Source organism: Rhinolophus sinicus, linkage group LG14, assembly GCF_036562045.2.
Source record: "Rhinolophus sinicus isolate RSC01 linkage group LG14, ASM3656204v1, whole genome shotgun sequence".
Classification (NCBI taxonomy): Eukaryota; Metazoa; Chordata; class Mammalia; order Chiroptera; family Rhinolophidae; genus Rhinolophus; species Rhinolophus sinicus.
In genome coordinates, this window is record NC_133763.1 from 52,781,724 (window position 1) to 52,807,968 (window position 26,245).

A 26,245-nucleotide genomic window follows, 5' to 3' on the forward strand; every position below is an offset into this window, starting at 1 on the left:
AAAAAGAAAACTTTCAAATTCACAATGCACTCAGCTGAGGCGCTGAGCATTCTTTACTACCTGAATTATAAAATGAGAAAGAATGGCATCAGAGTAACGTTAATTTATTCATGGACACTTACAGATCAAGCTCTAGTACATGTGAAGAGTGTCGTGCTATTCACGTCAAATTTCCACAGAACATAATATAGAGTCTTCTAGCCAACCTGCCCAGGGCAGCAGCGATTACTTTAATAGCAACACATCAATCTAGTCATATAAGTGTTAAAGAGTGATTAGAAAACTGCCCTCCCTCCAAAAAATGTTACATCCTATTGGGGAACTATTTTTAGTATTTTTCACTGGGAGCTCCAACTACAAGCTAAAGGTTTGGAATTCAGAATTGAATGCCATTCAGGTAAACTTTATGCCTTTAGGTGATACAGATTTCTCAAAGTTTTGTTTTTATTTTAAGACCAAAATATCACCTTTAAAAAACCGAAAAATCAAAGGTACTGTTTCTTCTCTCTGATCCCCAGGTCTGTCTGCACGCCTCACAGAAGAAAAAGAATGATGGGCTTTACGGATTTCTTAGTGTGATATTACCATCTTTACAGAAAGGAAGGGTTTCTTGCTCCTGGCTCAAGAGTTTCTGCTCACTCACAAAGTTGAAACCTTACTCCCCTGCTTCTAGCACTTAGATGAAAGATGGGGGGCAGAGCTCAGTTACAGTTATCCTCCTGGGAACTCAATGAAGGTGAGGGCCAAGCCGGATGAGCTGTGCCACTTGCCTTAGAAGATTCATGGGGGGGAAATGCAGCCTCCATATCAGTGAAGTTTCTAAAAAAATATCTGCCACCACACTAGTTCCCTGGAAAACCAGCACACAAAAGCAGTCAATTCCCCCATTCCAGAGTTGCAACCCTTTAAAAACCATCAACCCACAGAGGAAGTACAGGGAAGCAGAACAGCAAGCAGAGCCTTCTCAAAGCACGCAGTGAGATGGCTAGTACCCTAAGATGCTCTTCCATGGTCACGTAATTTTGAGAAGCTCTGCATCCTTTGGCCATCCTTTTACCACTCCCAAGGTACACTGTATATTTAGACATGCTAGGCTCTGGGAAGTGTCACGCTGTAAAGAAATCTACGTTAACTTAGCCCAGGACTGTTCAAAGCCTTATTGGACCACATTAACTTCTTCTACGTAAAACCTATTAATACTAAGGAGAACCATCCTGGGTTTTGTTGTTGGAAAAGGCAAAACAAAACTCTATGAGAAATGTCAGGAGAATGGTAAGATCACAACTTTTGGAGTCAGGCAGAGTTGTCCAAATAATAGTAGATTCACCACTTTTCTTAATCTGTGAGAGTCCAGCAAAACGACAACCTGACTAAGAACTGAATTTTTTCATCTGTAAAATGGTTATAAAAAAACTCCCTCCCAGAGTTACTGCAAGAATTAAAATAGTCAAAAGCCTTACACAAAGAAAGCGCTGGACAAATGAGTTCACATTGATATTTTTTAAATTCCTTTTAAGTTTTAAAAGTTGCAAATGTCTTTGAAATCTGAGGATAAAAAATTACAGAATTCATGACTGGGAGACTCCTTGAGAAGTGTAACTTCTCAGAATTTTGCAACGTTTTTTATCCACTGGGATGCTGGGAAAGTCTCTAAATTTGCCCCCATTAAGACGACATACAGGAGTATACTACACTGCTGATGAAAACAGATCAGCATGAACAGACACATATTGGAGAAGACTACTTGTGGCTCCAGTGATAGAAAGGGCCTCCCATCAATGAGGAAAGATGAATTGTGAGAAAAGCTCTGCTTGCGTCAGCTCGTAATAACTAACAACTGCCCAGCGCTTTGCGGTTTCTAAAGCACCTTTTACATGCATAATCTCCTCTGACTGACACAGAAACCTTGTGAAATAGATACAGCAGCTACTGGTCCTCATTTCTGAGTTCAGGAAACTACTGCTTGGAGACTTCAAGTGACTCAACTAAGGTCACACAGATGATAAATGGCAGAACGAAAACTCCAACCTTGTTCTTCTGTGCCCAGAAAATAACAAAAGGGGCATCTTCTAAATGTATGCAGTATTTTTGAACCCATAGGATTATTCATATTTTTAAATATCTTTCAGGAGACAGCCACCACGCTAGGCACTGGAGACACAACAGTAAAAAGACACAGTATCCTCTTTCAGGATGTTTACAGACCACTGGGGGGAGACAAGCAATATGTATAAATTAAGAGTGAGAGCACAGAAGAAAGCATAACTAAGTCTCTTTGGGCAAGCCAGGAAGACTTCCCAGAGAAAGTAGCATTTGAAATGAAATTTGGAAGCTGATCTGGAAACTAAAAGAACTGTTATTTTCTCATGTATAAACTGTAAGCGAGAAAAGTAAGGCTGGATAGAAAGGCAAAGGCCAAAATTGTAAAGGCCTCTGAATATTGAATACCATGTAAAGTTTAAATTTTACCTTTAAGTGATTGGAAGCTATTGAATACTTTTGAGAAGGGGAAGGACAATAATCAGATCTCTGTGTTAGACCATTTTGAAGACAATATGATAAGAGTCTAAAAGGGAACAAGACCAAAAACAGAGAGAACTATTAAGTTCATGGCAGTATTCCAAGTAAGAGTTGTTTGGGCCTGAATTAGGAAGAGAGAATGGTAGTGATGCTCATATTTTTGGCTTAGGTGACTCAGTGAATCAAAGAAGGGGAAGAGACCATAAAAACGTTGAGTCTGAGGTACCAATGGAATACAGAAGTGGCTCTGTCTAGCACATAGTAGACAGCTGGAAATAAGGGGCTGGAATTTAGGAGTGATATTTTAATATTTGTATACATGGACATTTTTTTCAATAACCAAGTATTATTGACTATGTCAATGGGAAAGCGATTGTTTTATCATTATTTGTATAATGCTTTAAAGTTCACAAAACATTTTAAGATGCCATATTATGCTTATCCCATTTCATACTTTTGTTATAAACAAACATGAGGTTAGGAAAACAGTTGTTATTCCTATGTGATCAATAAATATTTGAGTCTTAACTACATCCCAGGCACTATACTGGCCATTAAACAAAATACCAAAATAAATCCATGCCTTCATAGACCTTATGTAATAGGAGGGGAACCAAAAAGCAATAAATGTAACAAGTAAGTATGTTATAAAGTTGGGCTATGAAAAGGAAAATAGAATAGGGAAGGATTAGGAGTGAGGGTGGGAGTTGAAGGTAAAATTTTAAACGGGTAGGATAAGATCTTATTGAAAAGATAACATTTAAGCAAAAACTTGAAGGTGAAAAAATCAGTCATTCGTATTATCTCTGTGGGAAAAACTCGCTATTTCCCACTAGAGGGACTAGCTAGTGCAAAGGTCCTAAGATAAAGAGTGTGGCTGATACATTTAAGAAACAAGTCAATGTGACCGGAATGGAGTGAGCAAATGGGAGGATGATAATCAAAAAGAGAAGGGATGGGGAAGGGCAGGCAGATCAGGTAAGACCTTACAGGCCACTCTAAGGACTGGGAGAAATGAGAGTTCAAAAACTATGAGCCTGACACAAAGTCATAAAGCCAATAAGTGCCAAAGAAGCTAGGATCTGACCTAGGATTTCTAGACTCTCTACACCTGTGCTCTACTATTCCAGTTTTCCACTTACTAGCTCACAACCTCCCTCCTAGGAAGTCTGAATTTAAATACTCTCAAAAAGCGAATTTTTGTAAATACCTTCTAGGTAAGAGATGCACACGCTCTCCAGTTACCATTCTAACCCCTCACAACCATAATGGGAATTTACTACTCCTGATGTCTAATCTAAACCCTACTGACATTCCAACCTATATTTCAGGAGATTACAAATCCCACCTTCCCCTCAAATGAGACAAGATCAAGAAAGCTTTCATCAGAAGGCTTAAAGCATGACTTTCAGGTTCAAGTAACAGTAACCTGAATTATTTTAAAAATGTGTACTAGCCAGATACAAAAGTAACACGATAATGGCTCAGAAATGTGGAAGTCATGTCATTTCCTTTAATAGTTTACTGGTTAGTATTAATAACAATTACGCTGTCAAAGAAGTTTCTGCAATTACTACAACTCTTTGACGTCTGGGATTCAACCTCTTCATACCTCAAAAGTAATAAAAATATGTGTTCTTACTCATCTGTAGGTTTTGGTACTATAACCCAAAACTCTGGATAGTTTCTTGCCAGTTGATGGCAACTTAAGGCAATGGAAAAGATTAGAGAATTTTGAGGGAGACACCATCTATGAATTATGTCAGACAGGTTAAGCCCTTAATGGCCCTGATCAGTCCTTTCTTTCTGGATGAACCTAAACTGTACAGGAATATTTCACATATCCATAAGACAGAAAGTAAAAGATGGAACATGAGGAGGGAGCATTTCAAATCAGATCTACTCTTCTTCAGGGGCTTTCGTCGTTTCTACACAAATGTAGGAGGCTCTGCTTCATGGACCCTGGAGCCACCCAAATCCCCAACCAGTACCTACAGAAAAAGCATCATGGCGATTACTGACGATAAACCAAATAATACGGCTAACAGAAGCTCCCCCCCAAAAGCCAGGAGTTTTCAACAGAAATTGAACATCCTGATGTTATCTTTTCCCAGGCTTAGCCAATGCAGGGGAACTGAAACTTTGTGTGGCATTGTCTGATAGGTTGGATTTTTTTCTGAGCAAGAGGTGGACAGCTTTACGCCAGAACTAGATTTATAGTCAATCTGGGTGTGTGTCTTTTTTTTTTCCCCTTCCCCTCCAAAGTGCCTCAGAAAATGCCTGGCTATTATAGTGCCTTGATATGTAATGATGCAGGGCTTTTAGTACTGCAAAGGAGCTGGAAAACAAAGTCTCTCGGTCCCAGTTGTGGTTCAGATCTTACGATTTCTACAGCAGCTGTTTTAATCAACCAAAGCTGGCTTGGCTTTTCTCAATGAGCCAAACAACATGAGCATTCTGAGCCGAGGGCAGAGGGGTGCTTGTCAGCATGACTCCTGATGGGGTGGCTAACATAGAATCTGCTCGAGTCCAGCGACCAGGACAGCACAGGTGCTGTTCCCCTACACATGCACCTCCAGTTTGGGGGGTGCAGGATGCAAGAAAGAAGAAGTCAGTAAAGTGAAACAAGAGGCCTGGTTTCACACAACATACAAGATACTGTTTAAAGCTGGGAGGAATCCGGAGGTCCTAGCACAGGATCAGGATACTATAATGTCACCAACACACTGACTCTTCTCCCACACTGCTGTTCTCTAACCAAAACCCAACCTGGAGGTCTGGCCAGGCCCAGCCAGAAAAAGAAAAGGTGGAGGGGAGTAGACACTTGCTCAAAAAAAAAAAACAAAAAAAAAAAACAAAAAAAAAAAACGGGGGGGGGGGGCAGCACACAGGTTTCTTAAACGTACTTTTAAGACTACGAAGTTCAGAACAAATTCTCCCATCTCCCTCCCCCACCACCCTGTGGCCTTATGCTAAACACAAGAGTAAAAGTTACCACCAGAACTCAGATGGGAAGGGCTGCTCAGAGAACCTGGTTAACACTGTTCCCAGACAAGTACCTCAGTGCAGTCTCTATTCAGACCCTACTCGGACTGCCTCTAAACAGGAAGTTAACAGACATCACACACAGGGGAAGCAAACCACAGCGTCATAAAGATGGATGCTGCTGTCAGCTACAAATCACCCTCACCTCATGGAAAGTGTTCTCAAGTAAGGAACAGGCAGGACAAAAGTCCACAAGCCTCACCTCTTCTCAAACTGGGTCACTCGGCCCCCAGGTCCAGCCTTCTGATTCCTGCTGATTAGTACCGATCGACTTCTCTCTGCCGAGACGACTATCACTGCCACTAAACTGAGAACGGGCGACAGCACTACCAGATCAGTGCTCCTATCAACTTCCTACTCAGATCTTCCCCAGAGCCCAAGGAAAGCTACCTGACCCAGCCCATCCCAGAACAGTCCGAGACTGGGTATCGGTCACAAAAGCAGCGGCACCATTTCCAACAGGTGTGGGCCTTCCCTCAATATACTGACCCCTCCATAGCAGCGCCGTTAGCAGCTCCAGAGCAGCCTCCTCCCTCACCGAGCATCAGCAGGAATGCTCCTCCAGGACAGTACTCTATCAAGACTGCGCTGGCACCAAAAATATGACTCCAAGCGGTTATCAGACTGGTAGGAAGAGTCAGTTTATCAGAGAAAGAGCAATAAAGTTAGCGCTAAACTCCCAAATGGGTTCATCTCCAACATATAGACAACAACATATATAGACACCATGCGGCTGCCAGAAAACAATCGGAATCCATCTGCACTGGGAGGGGGCTGGTTGGCTGGAGGACAGAGGTGAGAGGGGAAGATTTCAACCTGCCTCACATGCGTGCATTGTCTATTCAAAAAATAAGTGATTACCAAGAAAAACGTTTCAAGACCTCAACAGCATCAGCTCTTCCCCCATCCCACCGAGATGGGTTAAACCTGCTTCCACTCCAGCCGCTGCCAAGTCCCAACCTCTCTGTTGCAGTCTGGCCTGAAAGCACCGCTCTTGTGCTTTGCGGAAATTTATTAAGTATCTCCCGGGTCTCTTACAGGCACACAAAAGGCCTTCAAGCCTCCATTTATCAGAAAGGAGAAAACTGGTCCTTGGGAGGCTACCTGGTCCTCCAGGTGACAGCAGCAGAAGAGAAGGTCGATAGCTGGCCCCCCACCCAGCACCAACGCCTCCCTCTCCACCTCAGTGCCAGCCCCACCAGCCCGCAACTTGTGTTTGGAGGGAAGTTGGCGCCGGGGAAGAGTCAAGAAGCCACCATACCCTTATGGGGGGGGGGGGGTGTCCCGGGCCGGCGGACGGCACCCAAACCGCCGCACTCACGGGAGTGGCTACCTCCTCGATTCAATGGGAAGCAGGGAAGCAAAAAGTACTCGACGTCCCGGCTTGGTCAGGGAAGGGTAAGTTCTAGTTCCATCGACCCTCAGGTACTGAACTGGGATACGGCTCAGACCCGCTGTGTCCCAGAAGCCCAGTGAGGACGGGGGGGTCCCGTCACCACGGGAAGAAGTACCCCCACGGACCGAGACCAGCCCTTTCTCCTGCGGGAGGGCGGGGGAACGGGGGACGACGAAATAAAGGGGTCGGGCGCTGCGCTCCTGATCCCTTCTCCCACATCAAGATCGTCACCCCGGGCTGCCTTCATCCTCGGGACCCCCCGCGTGGCCCAACCGCCGCCAAACCCAAGACTGAAAGCAGGGAGCGGCCCCCGCACCCCGAGGGCACCACTGGGGGTGGAGAGAGTTGACGGGGGGGCGCGCTAGAGAGGAAAGGAGGGGAGCATGGCGGGCATGAGGCAGTGGAGTGAAAGCGGGGATGGCGGGGGAAACGGGGCGCGAGGGAGGGGAGAAAGAGTGAAAGGAGAAGGAATGAAGGGACACGAGCTGGGGGCGCGCAAGGCCGAAGTGAAAGACCGGGGCGCGCGCGCAGAGCGGGGGGAGGGGATGAGGTGAAGGGGGAGCGCGAGGCGGGGGCGCGCGGTGCCGGGTGGGGGGAGGGGGACGCAAGGCGGGGGCGCGCGGGCGGGCGTCGGCTCGCGGGCGCTTCCCCTCCCCCCGCCCCTCCACCTTTCCCTTCCCCCACCTCCGCCACCACCGCCTCCTCCCAGCCTCCCTCCCTTCCTCGCTCCTCACCGCCCCCGGGCGGGCGGGCGGCCAGGCTGGCCTAGGCCAGAGCTCCTCACCTGGCGGTGGCGGTGTAACTCCCGGCGAGCTCGCCTCCTCAGGCGGCGGCGGAGGCGTCGAAAAAGGAAGAGGCGACGGCACAGTGGGTTCCGGACCCCGCTGACGGGACCAGGGGCGGGGGTGGGGGAGGGGGGCGGGCCGGACCGGGGCGGGCGGGCGGAGCAGACACTGCGGTACAGACGGGGGCAGCGGCGGCGGCGGCTGCACCGGCGGCGGCGGCACCACACAAACAAGGACGCTGATTGGGCAGCTGCCAAGCGCCTCGGCTCCGCCTTCCCCACACGCCACGACGCCCATTGGGCGACCTAAGCCGGCCTCCCCGCCCTCTTTTTCTCGGCCATACCAATAAGAGAGGGGATGCCGGGACTACACCCCACCCTTGAAGAGTGAGTGGCTGGAGAAGTGATGATTGGCGTACTTTAGACCCAATCCTAAGCGGAGGAGGGGGATGGTCTAGCGGGGGCGCGTTAATGGGTACCTCGGCCAGTCCCAGACACATCCGGGTCTTCAGCAGCCCATTAAGTGTCGGGGGTCAAAAAATCGCTTCAGGCTGCAACTTTACCTTAGAGACGTTTTGGTCCCCAGGCAGCCGCCGTACCCCAGTATCCCCAAACCGGGATTCCCCTTTGGCCAGTTCTCCGTCTTCCAATTCTAAAGATGGAGACTGGCGGGCGGCGCTGGGCTCTGCGTTAGGTGGGGTTGCATCGCGACAGAACCCCTGAATTTCACGATAGAAATAGCTTTAGGCGCCTGGGCCTTGCTGTCTGTGTGGGGCGTGGCCTGTCCCCGTCTGCCACAGGCCGGGAGCTTCCTGGTCTCCCTCGTACCCCGAGCGCGGTCCTGTCGTGACCAGACCACGACAGCAGAGGAGAAGGCAGCCGGCCGGGTTGCTGGGCAGTGGCGGCGGGCAGAGCCCGCGGAGCTCCTCCGGGGCCGCCCGGTCTGGTTGAGCCGTAGGGAGAGAAACAGCCCCCCACCCGGCCCACGCCGCCTGATCCACGCAAGGCCCGACTCCTCGCCAGCCCCCTGCTTCCCTGAGGCAGTCAGGCCCACCTAAACTTTCTTAGCGTTTCCGGGGCATTTACCCCAAGTGTTGTTCTCCAGCAACTCGAGGATAAGGAGCAAGTAGCACAGAGTGTGTTGCGGGAATCACAATAGTTAACGTTTTGGGAACGAGGCTGCGAGGCTGTCTGCTGTACATTATTTATTCTTTTAAGAGCTTTACGTGGATTATCTTATTGACTCCTCATCACTGTGGAGTCATTACTGTTCTCCCCATTGCACAGATGAGGAAAATGAGGCACGGATCAAACGACTTTGCCCAAAGTTACACCAGATACATGGCAGAGCTGTAATTTGAACTCCGGTAGGTCAAGAAACAGGCTCAGAGAGGTTAGGTAACTTGCAAAGGTCACACAGCTCATTAGTGACTCAGCAGTGGTGTGAACCCAGAAACAACTGGTTCCAGAAGCCCTAGACGTGTTTTTCACATCATTTGGAAGCCATGCTGTGCAATGGCCATGAAACCCATGAAGGACGTGGCCACATAAAGACACAGGGAGACCCTGAACACACACATGCGGGGGCAGGCCCCAGTTCTTATTGTCCGTGTGTGAAAAGAAAAACCTGTTTCGTTCGAGTATCACGTCCAGGTGAAGAACATGGTCTCTGGAGTCAGACTGCCTGGGTTTGGATCTTGGCTCTACCTCCTCCCAGTTGTGTGATTTGGGTGCAAGTTACTTAACCTCTATTCTCTGTGCCCTAGTTTCCCTATCGGTGAAATAGGAATGAGTGATAAGAGTACCTAGCTCCTAGGGTCATTGCGAGGATTATCCAATAGTCCATTTAAAATGCTCAGGACAGTGCCAAGGATAGTAAATACTCGATAAACATAATCGTACTATTATGAGTTTTCCCAACTTTCCCAAGTTTCACCCTCTTAGTTCTAAAGTCAGCGTCTATGGGTGTTGTACCTCTAGGACTGTCTTGTATTACACTGAAAATCAGTTCTCTGCGAACCCCTAATTTTACTGCTTTCACTGACTCATTGAACACACGTTAGTGGGCCTATTGTGTTAGGCTGTGTGCTGGGGGGTAACAGTAAATGAGACGAAGTCACTGCCCTCGTGGAAGGTCCAGTCCTCCTTCCCTAACCTGCTGCTTTGCCCGTCATCAGTCGTTTCTCTGCCGTCTGAAAGGCCACTCTTCCATGGCGGCAAGGAGAGCTGAGAAACGTGGTGGGAGAGTCCAGCCCCAGGAAGGTGCTAGTGAGGCCTGAGAAAATGTCTTTCAACAAAATTAAAGTCAGGCCGTGGAGGGAGACTTTCAGTCTGGTGTGACTGAGCTCCAAGGAAGACAAGTGAAGCCCCTGTGGTAATGGATGTGACCGTTGCCCTATGCAGTCTCTACGTGTTTGTCTTCTTTTTGTTGTTGTTTTTATTAAGGAGGGTGCAGCTCCCAGTGACCGACGTGGGGATCGAACCGGTACCCTGGGTGTTATTAGCACCATGCTCTAAGCAACTGAGCCAACCGGCCACTCCCGTCTTCTTTTTGAAGCTAACATGTATTGCATACGCTCCACATTGCATGCAGAGTATATAACTTTTAAACAACCTCCCCAGCTTGCAGATGAGGAGAAACTGAGGCACAGCTGTTGTGAAACTGGAAGTGGCAGAGACAAGATGTAACTCAAATTTATCATGCTCGAGCCTGGACATGCTAAAGTCCGTGGAGAGAAATGGGGCCAGGTAATCTATGCATTTCCTTCCCCTCATGCAGCTCCCTGGGCCACAGGACAGAGGGATGTCAGATGCCACGGTGAGTCCTTTGCTGCTAGAATTCCCAGATCCTCTCATGGTCAAAGAATTCTGTAGTTCTGTCCATCTGACTGTAGACCTCTAGCAGGAAACCCCAAGATGAAAGCATAAGCCGGGAGCAGGATTATCGTTATTATTTGTGAGCCAAGCGGCACTCTAGCCCAGTAAGGCTGTGGCCTAGTAAGGTGAGGACTGAGCCCCAGTTGTAGCTCTAGATGGTTTAGCCTATTGCTGGGTACACCACACTCAGCAGAAACGTAGGATTTCAGGAAGGCAGTGGCTGATTCCAGGAAATGCAGTCTGACCAGAACCTGGGGGGACATGAGGGTCCCCCTCTGACAAAGGCATTGCCCAGTCCCTGGCCAAACAGCATTTCTGAAACCCCTGCTTCCCTCCTGTGCAGCTCCTCGGGGACACTGGAAAAGTGTCCTGCCATGCTCAAGACGGGACAGAGACGGGTCCAGAATTCAGAAGTAGGACCTCTCTTCGTCCTGCCCTCACCCTCAGGAATGTGCACGAAAGGCCCCTGGAAGTTGTTTCCTCCATTGACACGCCCGCCCTCCTTCCCCAGGCGTGTTTTGTTGGCCAGTTCCCTTTGGGAATTGGTTTTGCAGCTCTGTGAGGAGTTGTTTCCTGCGTCTATTTCATTAGCCAGGAAAGAAAGGCCAAAGGAATTAGGAGAATGATGGCTGTCCCCGTGGGGAGCACATGCAGCGAGGACCTTACTCTTTGTCCCCATCTTCCCGGTGCTGTCCTCAGGCTCAGACCCTGGTTGGAAGAGTACTGACTGCAGTGAGGGCAGCCAAGGAGCCTCCGATGACTGCCAGGGCCACACGCGTGAGGGCCACTAACACCACCTACTGGGGAGAGGGCCGTCATCCCTGTGGAGGTACTGGAAAAGCTGGGAGGGGGCAGCCGGGGAGAGGAGGGAAGGCAGAGATGAGCTCAGGGCCCCCAGAGAATGGAGCCTTTGTGTGGGGTACAGATGAGGGACAAGGGGTGATTGTATGGGAGGGCCGGAAGTGCCACACAGACTGGCACTGCCATAGCGAGCACCGGATTGATTCACCCGCTCCTGCTCTGAGAACTCCCTGTGCCTCAAGGGACCCGTAGCAGACCTGGTGGGGGAAAGCAGGGTGTGCCCGAAGGCTGCACAGGATGGAAAGGTGGAAGGGAAGCCAGGGGAGAAAAAGGAATCCCCCACCCCCGTTACCTCACACCCAGGAATCAGGAGACAGAAGGAAATAGACAGAAGCAGCTTTTACTGTCTTTACATCCAACCAGACTTCACAAGGAACCATCCTTATTGCACAGTCACGGCCCTGGGTGGCCGAGGCCTTCCACGGAGGAGTGGACACGAAGGCTTCGCACGAGAGGGCCACCAGTCCTTCCTAAGGGGGGCTCAGGGTGCCTCTAGCTCCCACCTCCTGACTTTCAAGGAGCTACCAACCTCCGGACGGTGGGGCCCCATCTCCCTTCTCTTTGTCACCATCCAGAACCTCATAAGCAAGGGAGCTATGGCTCCAGAATAAATAATTTAAAATAAAATACAAACACTAAGGTAGAAAGGCCTGGGGAGCCTTGGACTCCTTCAGCAATTCCAGGGGAGAGGGACCACCCTTGGTAGGGAATGACATCCCTCCCTCCCCACTCAGGGCAAAGGCTCAGACACTCTGTATCTTTCCAGTTGTTTTTTAAAACAAAAACTTCTAAAACGACCAGGGCCGTGCAGGCCTGTGGGTACCCTGGAGGCGAGTTCCTGGTCTAGGATGGGGAGGAACAGAGCTGAGCCAACTGCGCCCAGGCCTCCTCCAGCGTCAGCTTAAGCATATCGGACAGGCTGGAGACAGGGGATTGGGATTTGTGGTAATAGTGGGTCCTTCTTCTGGTTGTCCCCACGGGGAACTTGTGGCTGGGCACGCTTCCCAGCCTGTTCCCAACTCCTTCACGAAAGGAACAGGGAAGCAGCTTCTCTCTGGAATCCTTTCTCCCTCGCCTCCCACCCCAGGCCGGAGAGGGAAGCTTAAGGGTCCCTAACATTCCAGAGGTGCTCCAAAATATTTTCGGCAATCAATGGCCTTGGGGCTGGGCATCTGTGCCCGCCGCTGCCTCAGCTCTTCCTTGCCCATGCTGCTGGCCAGCTTGTTAAAGGCAGACTTGTACCTCTTGTCGAAGGTCACTACGGAAGAGGGTGGAGGGAGGTCAGTATGTAAGGATTCCACCTCCCACACCTGGCCCCCGATCCCCAAACGCCTCAGCCCCCTGCCTGCCCCTCACCTATGTCCTTGTGGTCCTTGCCCATGACAGCCATCGTCAGGAATAAGAGCTCACGGTAGATGCCCCTAGAGTGGAGATGGGGCATGAGCGAGAGAAAGGGGTGCAGAGCCCAGCAGGGCCGGCGCCCTCCCACAGGGCGGCCGCATACCTCTGGGGGTGCAGGCCACTGGGCGGGGGCTCTAGCGTTTCCAGCAGGAGCCCTATAGCCTTGTGCACCTCATTGAGACCGACGTAGCGCAGCACCAACTCCAGCAAATCCAGGTTGAGGGACTCAGGTACTGGGCCCGGCCATGCCACCCGCTGGGGGGTCTGGCCTGCGTGAAAGGAAGGAAGGTAGCCAGCAGTACTGAGTGCTCTGGGCGTGGCACCCACCCGTCCCCACCCTAGGGAATAGCAGACTCACTGTGGGTCCTCCAGAGCACGTAGAGAGGGGGGCAGCTGTTGGGGTCAGGGGTCAGGACATCCCACAGCAGCCGCACCTGCACAGACGCTGGGTCAGGTGTGAGCCAAGGAGTTGGGGCCTGCGGGGGCCGAGGGAAGGGAGACAGTGAGGCTCACGGAGGACACGGCGTGGACATGCCATGCTCCCAGAGACAGAGGGACATGACAGGACACAGCTGAGGCGAAGCGGGAAAGGCACTCTGAACCCCGCGAGCACGCAAGCTTTGGGAGCGAGGCCCGTGTTTCGTCATCTGCCACACTCCTAGTACCTAAAGGCTGTGCCTGGAGCCTAGTAGGTGCTCAGTAGATAGCGGTGGGCCAGACAGACGACCAATAACCAGTCACTGTCTGGGCTCCAGGCACCACACAAGGCGGCTAACAACAGCCCTGTGAGAGGAGCACTTGTGCCATTTTACAGATGACAACACTGAGGCTCAGTAGTGACGTGAAAGGGCCAGGAGTCAGACCAGGTACACCCGAGTCCAAAGCCTGTGCTCTAGGGCAGCGGCAAGGACAGAGGCCTGAGACAAGGAGGGAAGCACTCGGAAGTAGGGACCACGTGAGGGCACTGACCTGGGGGGGCGGGGACCCATTGCAGGAGGCTAGTACCAGGCATGGCAGAATACTGGGCAGGCGCAGCCGCTGGAAGTACCACAGCAGGTTCCAGAAGATGATGGGGTGGGCAGCGGGCAGCTCAGGCAATGCCAGCACCTCACTGCCCTCGTTCTCCACCAGCGACTCCAGCTCCTTCCGCAGTACCAGGGGGCTCAGGTACGCCCACGCCCCGCCCTGCACCTGCCGGGAGGCACCCTGTGGGGCACAAACGGGAGGGCAGCGGAGGGCACGTGCCGTGGCCCATCTGCAGAGCCACGCTTCTTTCCCACTGAGTCACATGGCCGACACCTTGCCCTCCGTGCCCATCTCTCCCCAGCACCCCCGAGTCTCCCACAGTGCAGCGCGTGCCCATTTCCCATGCCCCTTTGGCCCAGTCCTTACCCCCATGTGCCCGTTGCAGAGCTGGGGTTCATCCAGGGCAAGGCAGGACATGCGGTCACTGAGCACAGGGCCTGGGCCCCCAGGGACAGGGGCATCTTTGCTGCCATTGGCACCAGCAGGGGCAGGCTTGGGGCTGGAGGCACTGCAGGGGGAAGCAGGAGGGGTCGGCCCGTGGACCTCCACCCCCTCCCCCGTCCCACCCGCAGCACCTGCTCTGCCTTGGCACCTGGGTCGGGAGTCAAACGTCTGGACACTGAGCAGGGGCACGAAGTGGCCTTTGCAGAAGGGGCAGGTGGTGTTGAGGTTGGAGTCGTCAGGTGCCCAGCCAGCCATAATGTCCTCGTCATACACCAGCGAGTCACAGGAACGGCACAGGGAGCAGCTGGACAGCAGAATCTGCAGGCAGGACCAGCCCAGGAAGCAAGTCCCCACCGGGACTCCTTCCCCAGCCCCGCCCCCCTCCACCTCCCCTGCAGGGCCCTGGACCCAGGGGAGGGTGTGTGTGTGTGTGTGTGTGTGTGGGCTCAGGCACATCTGTGTGGCAGGGGTCACGCTCACTTCCAGGGAAGGTGTCTGGGAGGATCCGGGGGGGTCAGTGAGGCGCTCTGAGGACCGGCGAAGGCTCAGGCTGCTGACAGAAGATTCTGAGAGGTCCCACTCACTGCCCAGGGAGGCTGAGCTCTGCCATCACAGGAGGGTCTTGTCACCAGGATGCCAGCTTCAGCCACCCCGCACAGCCCTCCCTGGCACTCTCCCCACTAGCAGCCCCTCCCCAGGCCTCAGGGTGCTGAAGTGTGTGGCCCCTCCCCTTGCTGGCTACCTCGGAGGCAGTGGATCCAGGGCGCTCCCGGGGGTGCAGCAGGCTGTCCAAGGGGCTGCAGCGGGCTGCGGCAGGCAGGTCGACCGGCAGCTCAGGTAGGGGAACTCGAGAGGCAGGGGAGCGGCGGGATGGCGTGAGCAGCTGTTGGAGGCGGGCACCCAGCCCTCGTCGGGGGGTGCTGGCCTCATCCTGCCGGCCACCAGCCTTGGGCACCCGGCCACTTGGCCCTTCCAGGGCTTCAGTGGACTGGGTACTCAGGGCTGAGCCCGAGTCCCCTGGGCTGCCTCCCGGTGCCGGCTCCTCCCCAGTCAGGCTCAAGTCTGAGAGGCTTCCGTCGTGCCAGGGCACAGGGGATTCTCGGGGCTCCAGCACCCCCAAGGCCTCGATCACTGTGGGCAGAAAACACTCAGGGCAGAGGGAGCCCAGCCCGTCCTCCAGAAATTGAGTAACGCGGTTCCTGGCTGCACAAACTCTGGCACCACAACCCCCACCATGACGGCATTGTGGGCAAGGTTCCCTCGGAGTCTGCAGTCCCCACCACAGGCCACCCCTCCGTCCTGGCTCTAGTCTTCCCCGCTCGCACTGGCAAGTGGTTAGGAAAGCTGACTGGGCTATGGGTCGGACAAGCGCACTCACTGTGGGCCACGCCAGCCTCCACTGTGGGCTGTGCCCCTCGGGCACTGCCCAGGCTGCCACTCTTCACCAGGCGCCCCATGGGTGAGGCCGGGTCCCGCAGGGTTCGGCCAGCCCAAGTAGTCTGACGCTGAAGGGGGCGGGTAGGGGAGGGGTGCTCCACACAGGGCTCTGTAAAGGCCAGGGAGGGGCTGAAAGGCAGCCAGCCCAAAACCCAGCCCCTGTTCCAAAACAGAGCTCCTTGCATGGCCCTGGGTGAGTCGGGCTCCTTCCCGGAACCACTTCCCCTCTCTCGTTACCAGCCACGTGTAGCTTATCCATCCCCAGAAGAGCCAGTGCCAAACACTAGACCAGCCCCAGCTCTCCATGCCTCTCCCTGCCTGAACCCCAAGCCTGTGGCACCAAGCCCTGCCCACCTGTCTGGGAGCTGCCTGCCTCTCGTGCTGCCACCTGCTGCTGCTGCTGCTGCTGCCACCGTTCTCGCAAGGGCTGGCGAAACTGGGCAGCCCCCAGGACGACGTTCCGGAGCTTGGCCCAGCGCAGGCGCCCACCCGGTGTACCAGACGGCCACTTGCTCTCCAGCACAGCCTGCCAAGCACAGGCCCATCAGGATGGCCGACTTCCACACCCTGACCCCAGCCTGACACCCGCTGCCTGTCTTGGAGCCCCAGGGACAACTTCCCCCTCCAGACCTCCTGCCTAGGACCATCGTGCCAATGGCTCAGTCAGGAGCTAAAGGCCAGAAGAGGCAGTTGGCTGGCCGTGGCCACCTCTGTGGGGGTCTAGAGGAAGGGGAGAAGCAGGGGAGCTCATTTGTATCCAGACTCTGCCACTTATAAACTACGTGGCTTGGAAGAAATCATTTCGTCTTTTTGGTGTTTAGTTTCCTCACCTAAAAAACAGGAGGGGGTTTAGTGCCATAGTTAAGGTTCTGAATTCAGGTGACGCCGATACGCCTATGATCGTATCTTCCTAACTTAACCCTGTGACCCTGGCCAAGTTACTGACTCTGCAACCTCATCGCTGCGTCTGTAAGATGGGGACTGCAGTGAAGATAAAACGAGGTAAGAGGTACCCGGGCACACAGGCTATCTGTCAGCTCTGCCTGGGAGGTGGCAATACCTGCCCACCCCCGTGAGGGCTGCTGCGAGAACGGGGCAGCCGCGCGTGAGAAAACCCACTGCAGGCGCTCAGACAGCAGAGGAGCACACGGACGGCAGTGCTTCCAGGACCTGGCTGGGTCGCGCGGCCGAGCTCCGAGGAGGGGCGGGCAGCGGGTATCGGCACGCTCCCCCACACCGCTGGCACAGCGGCCACCCGCCCTGCCCCCAGTGCAGTACCTTGTTGTAGTAGCCGTAGGTGATGGTGTTGGGCACAATGCCTGCCTGCCGCATGTCCAGCATCACCCGCACAGAGAGCACCGGCTGCCCGTAGTGCGAGCACAGCTGCATGAGCATCCGGTAGCACACCTGGGCGGGGCAGGCGCAGGCTGCGGGCACGAGTCTCCGCGGGCACCTCCCGCAGCCCCCGGCTCTCCCAGGCCTGGCCGGGCCCTGCTGACCCCGCCACCCCCCAGTCGCTGATGCTGTCCCCCACCACGCCCCTGCGCTCAGTGGGTGTCCTGGGCGCCTGCCGACTCCGGGGCCTGTGCCCGTGCCCCCCCCCCCATCTGCCTCCCCTGGTCTCCAGTGAGTCTCGCTCTCACGGCCCCCACGGCTGTACAAGCCCCCAGGAACGAGCGTGGGGCCCACCTCGTCGGGCCGCACCACCTTGCTGCTCTCCATCTGGCGCAGCACGTGGTATGCCGTGTGCAGCGCCTGGACCCGGGAGGGTGCCGACCGCACGTAGGCAGGCAGACACAGGAACCACAGGCCATAGCAGTGCCCCAGCAGGCACCGGGCCCACAGCTCAGGCACATCCGCCGACTTCTGCGCCATCTTCTGAGCGACCTTCATCTCCTAGGTGGGGCAGGGGACACACCTGGGTGACGACAACGCCAGGGCAGGGGGTTCTTAAAATGGTGAGAAGCAGCCCCCTCCCTGAGGAAGGGGCTGTGCCTGGAAGGGGCAGGAGGGATGCTGTTGTACGCAGGCATCAGCCCCAGAGCCCAGGGCAGGTGCCGTGGAAGAGGCGACACAGCCCTGGATCCCCAGAGTGCTTAGAGGACGAGGACGCTCAGTGACAGAGGTACAACAGCCAATGCTTCCTGTGCCAGGCACACGTAAAGCTCCGAACCACCTTACGGGCTGAGTACTATTAAACCCATCTGACAGACGAAGAAGGTGAAGCAGCAGCCGTCAGGCAGCCAGGAGCCTGTGGGGCCCACCTGCTGGTTACCTGTATGGTACGGCGAGGGGCAGGACTGCTGGGGGCACTACGGGACACGCCCGGCACCGGAAGAGCCCCGGCTTGCTCTTGGGGAGACTCAAACAGCTCAGCCCGTAGCTCAGGGAACCCATCATAGCTGGAGGGTGGAGAGGCCACGTCAGGAGCCGTCGGCACTAAGCCAGCCTGGGTGGCCTGGGACCAGTGAGGGCACAAGATGCTCTCACCAGTACTGGGGAGAGGGTTCGCTGCCCTCCGGCACAGGGGGCTCCTCGGGAGGCGTGATGAAGACAGTGAGCTCACTTCCCGACAGCTCTTCCAGCTCCACTAAGGCCGTGGGCTCTGGCTTCTCCTGCTCTGGGTGGACCTGGGGCACGATGGGAAGACTGTGAGCACCAGCGCAGTGGGCACAGAGCAGGGCCAGGGCACCCAGAAGGTGGCATCGGCCCAGAAGGCACATCCCAGGGGCAGGAGCAAGCGGGCCCTGGAGATGCAGAGGGGGAGGGAGTCCGCAGGGGGAGATGGGGCGCAGAGGAGGCCAGCCAGGTGCGGCTACACAGGCCACGCTCTGCAGAACCCCAGTGGCGCCATCCCCATCCCCAGTGAGATGGAAAGTTGGGCTTCTAGTGGCCCTGGGGTAAGAGAGACAGCCCGGAGGAGAGCAGAGGGCAGTGGGCACGAAGCAAAAGGACAATGCCCAAAACCTTGTCGACGCAAGAGTCAAAGAATTCGAGGGCGGCGTGCCGGACCGAGCCAAAGGAGCATTCCTCGATGAACTGCGAGAACATCTGCGTGTGCAGCAGCTGAGAGTACAGCTTGTGGCTGGAGCGCTCCCGGGACTTGAGGAAGCCTGAGGGGGTGAGAACGGCCAGGGCAAAGGCTGCCAGGCTTCTGCACCACAGCCACCCCTGCCGGAAGCCCTTCCCTGCTCCCTGCCTGCTGGTATCCTGGGCCACCAAAGCATCATCCCTGGGCCCCTCTGGCACAACTACCCCCACAGCAAGCCGACCGGCTCAGCTCCTCCAGCACCATGTCCCATGGGATTCCTGGTATCTGTCTGTAGCCGTTCCCTCAGACCAGGGCTTCTCCAAGGCCCGTGTCCCCGAAGAGACCTCTGCCTATGGGGGTGGCTCACCCCAGGCGTCCCTGTGCCCAACCCAAGCCCGGGCTCCCAGAGGACAGGGCCACAGCCGTTTTATCTTTGTATCCTCACTCCCCCTGAGCCCAGAAGAGTGTATGGCTCAAAGCTGGTGCTCATAAAAACGTGTGCTGAGTGAAGAGACAAGCAACTGAGTGGTCCCAGGCCCCCGGCCAGCCCTCCCATGACACCCTCCCCAAGCAGAGAAGAGACAGGCCTTCTTTACCCTGCAGGTTGAAGAGGTTGTCCACATCGTGAGAGCCCTCAGAGGGTGCCTTGGTGAGAGGGCGCAGGAAGTTCCGGTAGCCCTTCAGCAGACAGGCCATGAAGCGGAGGAAAGTTCCCTGCACTTCGCGCTCCAGCCGGACCCGGCGGCCGCACACAGCCTCGTAATCTGTCAGCAGGAACTCTAGGGACGCCTCCTCCTCGGGCCCAGTGTAGGCTGGGGACCAGGGCGGCCTGAGACTCAGGGCCAGGCCCCAAGGGCTTGCCCCAACCCTACCCTGCACACACACGTCTGCACCACCGCCTGACCACCTCTCGCTGCTAACTGACCGTGCACCACTATTGATGGACTGACGCTACCCTTAGCTGACAGTTTCAAGCCTCCCCAGTGACAGGCTGGACCTTCCCAACATGCTCAGAAATATTCATATTGTATGCCACTCCCTCCTGCTGGCACTGGGATTTGAATTCCCCTCACTCCCACCGAACGAAACCCTAACTCCTCTAACCCTCAGGTAAAGTCTAGCTCTCCACGGGCCCCCCAAACTGGAGGTTTAAGGTCAATGACAGTTCCCAGCCTCCCACCCAGGCTTCTCACTCTGATCCAGCTGCTGGTACAGTTTTGTCAGCGTAGACAGCAGAACCTTGTAGGGTTTGCGGGGCAGGGTCCGAGGGGAGAGGGGCTTCTTTTCCTCCATCCTGTGAGAGACGTGGAAGGCAGGGGCTGTGGGGCTTCCCACCAGCCTCCCCACCTTTCGCCCAAGGCTCCTTTAGAGCAGATAGCTCCCCATCCACTGCCCTCACGCCCCTTCCCGGCAGCCCCCTTGAATGAGAAGGACCCTCTTACTGGAAGAGTGTGTTGGTGTCCAGGTCAACACAGATGACATCGGCAGGCGGGTCGTGCAGGTCGAAGTAGCTGGAGTGAATGCCCACGATAAAGGGCACGGGGGCGCTGAGCACATCAGCCAGCACCAGTGGGCACAGCGGGATGTAGGGGCACTGCCAGTGCAGCGGGAAGATCATCTGGGGCACCAGGAGTGGGGACCCGTGAGCAGGGGGTCAGAACAGCAGCGGGGGGCGTGTGGGGGGGTAGGTCATGGCCCTGGGTGGGAGGGTGCCTGCTGGAGGGGACCTCCAAAGAAGAGCCCAGGACGGAAGCTGTATGTCCCTGTAGGCTGTGTCCACGGAGAAGGCTGGGGGATCCGCCCCAGGGAAGGGTTCAGGCAGAGGTGGGGGCACCCGAAAGAACGTCCTAGGGGAGGCTGGCTGGGGGGGCACTCACAGAGACAAGGGCCTCGCAGACGCTGGTGAGCAGGTCCGGCCGCAGCGAGTGGACTAGCAGCTTGTGTTCTGTGAGCACGGCCAGCAGCAGCGTGATGGCCAGCTCAGGGCCCAGGCTCTGCAGCAGCTGCAGGAAGCTGGCACCACTGTGGGCAAGGCCAGGGCAGGGGGCGGGTCACCAGGAGACCCTTCCCTAGTCCCTGGGCACAGTCCTAAACAGCTATGCCCGCTGCCTGGCCTCTACCAAGTCTTTGGTCACCAAAGCTCCCCCGACTTGGGCACCTACCTGAGGGGCAGGGGTGAGGACACAGGCTGGCAGAGGAGCAGGTTGTCATAGGGAGACATCTGGGAGGCAGAAGAGCCAGGGGTCAGGATGACGAAGGCTGCCCCTGCCAACTGCCCTCCTCCCATCCAGCCCTAGCCGGGCCTCAGCCCTCACCTGCACCAGGATTCGCGGTCTCTGTGGGGAAGGGAAGGGGACGTTGAGAATGAAGTGGGAGATGTGCCTGGGGGAGAGAGGGGTACGGGTCAGAGGCAGACTCCCCGACCTACCCCTCTCCAACCGCCACATGTGCTCTCCTGGGTCACCTGCCCTTATTCTTCCCCAACCTCTGCCTCCAGACCCGTGTCAGCCAACAGCGCCGATGGAATTCATGCAGATCAGCAGAGATCCCCTCCGGGCACGCACAGCCCGGAGGCGCGCACAGCCCTTGCCAGGACTTAGCTAGCAAGTTATAGACTGGATTTCAGACCCCCTGCCCCCTCGCCCAGTGGCACTTTGGCAATGGACAGACTGTAAACCGCCCCCCACCCCCACCAGGCTCCATCCTAGTGTCTTCCATCTCTCCGGTCGTCCCGATCGATCTTTGACCCCTCCCCCGATCTGTGACCCCGCCCCGTGTCGGGGCGCCGTGCTCACGCTTCCAAGGGCAGGCGGTGGGGGCCTGAGACCGAATAGCGGTAGAGGAAGGTGAGGAAGGCGCGGAAGGCGGGGAAGGCAGGCCAGCGGGACAGCACGGCAATGGCGCGCCGCGTGCGCACCGCTCGGCCCCCCAGCGCCCGGCCCCGCTCCACAGCGCTCAGCAGGCCCAGGGCCCGCGCCTGCCGTTCAGACAGCCTCTCCCTCGGGAACGCCTCATAGAACTGCAGGGCGGCACCGTACACCTGGTGGGGGCAGAGGGGCCGTCAGGCGGGTCCTGCACAGCCCAGGCCCCTTTCCACACTCACACACCCACCTTGTCACCAGCTGCGCCGGTGAGCACAAAGGTAGAGAAGACCGGCACGGGGTACTTGGTCTGGGTCGGCCAGCACTCGATAGTGGCCCCCATGGGCAGGCAGAAGACAGGCACCGACTCCGGCAGCTGGAACGTCTCATTGTCCTTCTCTGGGTAGCGGCCCAGCAGCTCTGCACCCCCAGCACAGCATGGCGGGAACCCCAAAGGAGAAGGGTCCATCAACTCCAGGGGAAGGAACCAGGGGATCCCAGAGAAGGGCCAAGTGGCAAGAGGGAAGTGAGTTCTGGGGACGCCGGCAGTGCCGGCCAAAAAGCACTAGGGCAGAAGCACCGGGAGGGCCGAGGGTTTGGAGGGCCAGACGGCTACTCACCTGCCTCGTACACCAGCGTGTTGGCCTTGGCCAGGCCCACCTTGTAGCACAGGTACACTGCTGGGCCCCACTGCCCCGGAAATGGCAAGAGACAAGCAGATACACAGCTAACATAGGTGTCCAGGGTCCATTTTCTCCCCCACCCCTCAGTGGCCTTTTGTCTTTAGCACTCCCCCTAATCCCAGTCCCCCAAGACCAGTCCCCCCTCTGGGCCCACCCCTGCCATTAGAGGCCTTGGGCCTGGGATGCCCTTGTGCCCAGTGCCCACACCCTCACACCGACGGTGCAGGTCTCAGCGCTTGGCCCCAGCCCACTCACCATACCAGGGTTGAGGTTGCGGGGCAGTCGGCAGTAAGTATGAGGCGTGCTCTCGCCCTTGCTGGGCAGCACCAGGCAGAGGTCAGTGATGCCCAAGGCATGCAGCCCCGCCCCTTCTGCTGCCCGACGGTAAGTGAGGTAGGTGCGGGGGTGCCCAGGGCCTGGAGGGGCCAGGTTGGCAGAGTGGCTGTAGGGTGTCGTGTCTAGCACTTGGAAGCCAGGCTTGGGATGTTCCTTCCCCTCGTACAACACCCTGGGCACACAGAGCAGAGAGACATGTCGCGTTTGGGGCAGAGGAGAAAGACCTGCTAGACCTGCCTGCCCAGCGCTACCCACCTACCTGGCACCCTCAGCCTCATCAAACCCTGGCCCCACGGCCCACTTCTGGCAGAACTCTGCCTGCAGAACCCTGGCCCCCGGCTGCCCCTGGCTCTGCTTCTCCGTCAGCAACACGCCATCCATGTGCTCATACTCATTCATAAATGCTAAGAAAAAAGCTACCACTTCCTGACGCGGGGCCAAGTCTGTTCATTTAACCTCTCAACCTCCCTATGAGGAGGTATAATTTCCTCCCCTTTACAGATGAGGAAACAGCCCAGAGAGGCTCAGAACCCGTCCAAGACCACACAGCTGGTAAGTAGTAACACAAGCCCAAATCGGTGTGAAGACTAAGACATACAATTTCCATCCTTTCTCCCTGGCCTCTAGCCAGCCCACTGCCCTCCCACTCCCACTGCCTATCCTCACCCCTACCTCTCCCTGCCTCACCCCACAGTCCCTCCCAGCCGCCCCTGGTGCTAGCACGGGTAGGGGCACACACCCTAGCTCCACGAGGGGGGGCTTGTCACGGCCCCTGCGGTAGCAAACAACAGGCTGGGTTCCACCCAGGAGCCCGGCACTGAGTTCCAAGGGGTGGCCCCCGGTGGAAGTCTGGATGCACGTATAGCCCTGGGGCACCTCCTCGCCCAGCGCCCTAGCGATGACTGCCACATCTGTGATGGGCTCCGCCGGCCGGGGTGGGCGCAGGGACCCACTGGGTTCAGGAACCCATGTTTCCTCAGGGATGGGTGCTCCGTTCCCTGCAAGCCCAGCTATCACGAAGTAATCCACCAGCCGGGGCGGCCGCTCCTCCGCCATGGCCCCTTCCTCATTTACTGCATCTGGAATGGTCAAGTGGGGGGTGAGATAAACCAAGGAAGGCTGACATTGCCATGGCAACCAGGGTGCCTGGTACTCCCCTCCTCTTCCTAGTCCTTTCGAGGAAAGACAGGATCAATGGTCAGCCAATCTTGAACTCTCCCGCCTGTGACATCACCAGGCCCTCCCAGCCCCCCACTGCTCCCGAGAGACCAGGACTCTCTCTCCCAGTGGTACCAGCCCTCCCTTCAAAGAACCCCAACTCCACTCCACCACACACAGCTAACCTGGGCTCTGATGTCCCATTGGTTCTGTATCCCTTTTATAGACCCCACCCCTCCTCACTCCCTACACAGTCCTAACAGATCGGCCTGAAGTGGTATCACTCATTCTGACCATGACATAATGCCATCCTTACAGTTTTTTAATGGTTTCGGACCTTCCTGCTGTAATTATGACCTCCTAAGAACTACATGAGCCAGCTAACGTTCTCAAAGAGCCCACCTCTAGGCTTTTGGGAGGACCCCACAAGTTTTCAGGAAAGCCTGCAAAATCCATTTTAGTGTCTTTACACCAGGCTCAAGTGGCCTTTTTCCTCACCTGATTCCACTAACCCGACAAAAACCCACCCACCTCCACAATCCTTGGGCGTCCCCAGTGGGGACAAAATTGGCTGTGAGGGACAGTCCCCGTCATCCCCATGCCGACCTCCACAGAGCCCAAAGATGGAAACAGGCCCCCCACAGGCCTTCAGTAACTGAGTTCTCACCTGCCTCCATGGCCCAACCCCAGAGAGGAGCCCGAGGGTCCCAGGGAGTCCCAGGCTGCGGAAGCTGGGATAGAGCTTGGTGGGTGGCTTGCAGCGGAGGCGTGGGGGGGGGGGCGCTTCAGAGGGGAAGGGAGGTGACTTCCTGGAACAGTGGAGGGGAAGCTACAACTCAGCGGAAGTCAGACTATGGGTGTGTGTATGGTGCTAAGTGTGGTGGTGGTGGTGTCTGTGGGTGGGGAGTGTTGGTGCCAACACAGCATCGTGCCACGTGGAACACCAGACTGAAGGACCCCAAGCAGAGCAGAGGAGGCTGAGACTGGCTCCAGGATGTACTTAAACTCCCACCCTCCCCAGAGAAGGGGTCACAAAGGAACCTCATGGACAGGCTGGCTCTCTCCTTAACCTGGCTTCTGGACACACACACACACCGACACCAGCTAAATTTAGCCTCCACGTCTGGAAGGTGAAGTCAGGCGTCAGCGTCAGCCTCCTGATTTAGCCCTGGGGCACAGCCCCTCATCCACTGCAGGAGAATGGGCGCCCTACGCCCCTGGCAGCAGGAAGGAGCCCTTAGGTGGGCCCCATCCACGGGACCTGTGCACCCGAGCCTCCGTCACCCAGCCAGGGAAGAGCCCTGCACAAGGCAGCCGTTGCTCCCTGGGGAAGGCAAGGGGCACGGGCGCCACTCGGGGTCCCAACGCCCACAAGCCCACAAGGGAAGTTCGGGCTGGGGCAGAGGGCGCGCCGAGCGGGAGGCTGCTGAGGAAGGGGCAGGAGCGCGGGGGACGGGTGCGCCGGCCGCTGGGGACGTGACGGCAGCAGCGCCGGCCGCCGCGTGACCCGAGTCAGCGGGAGGGGGGCTCGGGCTCCAGACCCGCGGGAGCAAGGGGGTGCAGGGCACCGGGCACAGCTAGCGAACTCCCCTCCACTTTCACTTCCCCAGGAGAGAGGAACCGGAACCAGATGTGCTGCGCCGGAGAACAGCTGGGGGACCTCCCCTGACCACCCGCACCCCCTCCCTTCCTTCCCCGCCCGCCGCCCCGCCCGGTCCGGCCCCTACCTGCCTGCCCAGCGACTCCCTGGCCGGCCGGCCCACTGCGGGCGGCTCGGAGGGCGGGCTGGCGGGCGGCAGGCTACCCGGCCCCGGACATGGCGCACCCGACTTGGGCGCCGCTCCCGCCCGGGCGGCCAGGGAAGGAAGAAGAGGCAGCTGAGGGCGCCGGGACGCAGGGAGCCGTGGACGGAGATCCGGGCGATCCCAGCGTCCCCGCCGCGCTGCGCCACGCGGGGACTGTGCTGCCGCGCCGCTCGCTCGGGCCGCGCGCTCGCTCGGGCTGCGGCTCCCGCCGCGCTGGGGACCGGGTGCTCCTCCGCGCGCCCCGCTTTCTCCGCTCCCCCCACTACCCCCCCCTTTGGGGCCGCGGGCGCCGCTAGTCACCCCCACCCCCCTCCCCGGCCGCCTTGACCCTGGCAGCGCCTGCCCAGCGCCCGGCCGCCTGCAGCGCGACCCCTGGCGGCTGGGAGGGCCCCTTGCACCCCAGCAGCTTCTCACCGCTCAGCGGATGAAGCAGGACACTGACCAGGGGCGGCCCCTGAAGTCCAAGGCCGCCCCCGTCCCGCCCTCGGCCCTAGGCTTATGTGGTTTGCAGGCCTGGGTGAAGGCCCTGAAGGCCCAGGCTGCGGGGACCCAGGTGGCTCCCCCTACTTCCAGGTTTGGG

The 26,245-nt window shown here is 56.8% G+C and overlaps 2 protein-coding genes and 1 long non-coding RNA gene across 8 annotated transcripts in view; 1 reads left to right on the forward strand and 2 right to left on the reverse strand.

Moving 5' to 3' along the window:
- The window catches only part of GATAD2B (GATA zinc finger domain containing 2B), a 74,340-nt gene extending 66,372 nt beyond the window's left edge, over positions 1 to 7,968 (reverse strand). The window contains exon 1 of one of the 3 annotated variants that reach the window (XM_074318829.1): positions 7,746 to 7,968. The gene's annotated coding sequence lies outside the window, so the exon portion shown is untranslated. The remainder of the gene's footprint in view (positions 1 to 7,745) is intronic. The other 2 variants (XM_074318831.1, XM_074318830.1) reach the window with 2 other exon arrangements.
- Positions 6,439 to 16,167, forward strand: LOC141568571 (uncharacterized). The gene is made up of 3 exons (XR_012491732.1): positions 6,439 to 6,963; positions 10,368 to 11,451; positions 16,032 to 16,167. It is a non-coding gene; the product is annotated as an uncharacterized LOC141568571 (long non-coding RNA).
- Positions 11,804 to 26,096, reverse strand: DENND4B (DENN domain containing 4B). 4 transcript variants are annotated; one of them, XM_074318826.1, is made up of 28 exons: positions 25,592 to 26,096; positions 23,442 to 23,781; positions 22,622 to 22,874; positions 22,304 to 22,373; positions 21,934 to 22,103; positions 21,618 to 21,862; positions 21,138 to 21,204; positions 20,985 to 21,043; positions 20,700 to 20,844; positions 20,265 to 20,440; positions 20,016 to 20,116; positions 19,419 to 19,634; positions 18,759 to 18,904; positions 18,282 to 18,421; positions 18,067 to 18,193; positions 17,481 to 17,687; positions 17,070 to 17,198; positions 16,146 to 16,317; positions 15,733 to 15,900; positions 15,097 to 15,485; positions 14,835 to 14,957; positions 14,503 to 14,672; positions 14,277 to 14,418; positions 13,854 to 14,090; positions 13,243 to 13,360; positions 12,988 to 13,153; positions 12,840 to 12,904; positions 11,804 to 12,741 (listed from the first exon to the last, which is right to left on the reverse strand). In XM_074318826.1, exons 2-28 carry the CDS (start codon positions 23,756 to 23,758, stop codon positions 12,596 to 12,598), a joined length of 4,464 nt encoding a protein of 1,487 aa, XP_074174927.1. In that variant the 5' UTR covers positions 23,759 to 23,781; positions 25,592 to 26,096; the 3' UTR covers positions 11,804 to 12,595. The 4 variants fall into 4 exon arrangements, with proteins under 4 accessions (XP_074174927.1, XP_074174926.1, XP_019568867.2 ...); XM_074318825.1 differs by having other exon boundaries at positions 25,588 to 26,095; XM_019713308.2 differs by lacking the exon at positions 25,592 to 26,096 and adding an exon at positions 24,528 to 24,682.
- Positions 26,097 to 26,245: the final 149 nt, after the last annotated feature.

Bases quoted from the DNA above. Each gene is read 5' to 3' on its own strand.
- DENND4B (XM_019713308.2), bottom strand. The intron at 20,441-20,699 runs GTGAGTGCCCCC...CTGGTGCCCCAG, and splicing joins TCTGCGAGGCCCTTGTCTCT to ATGATCTTCCCGCTGCACTG. The intron at 15,486-15,732 runs GTGAGTGCGCTT...TTCTGCCCACAG, and splicing joins GGAGGCTGGCGTGGCCCACA to TGATCGAGGCCTTGGGGGTG.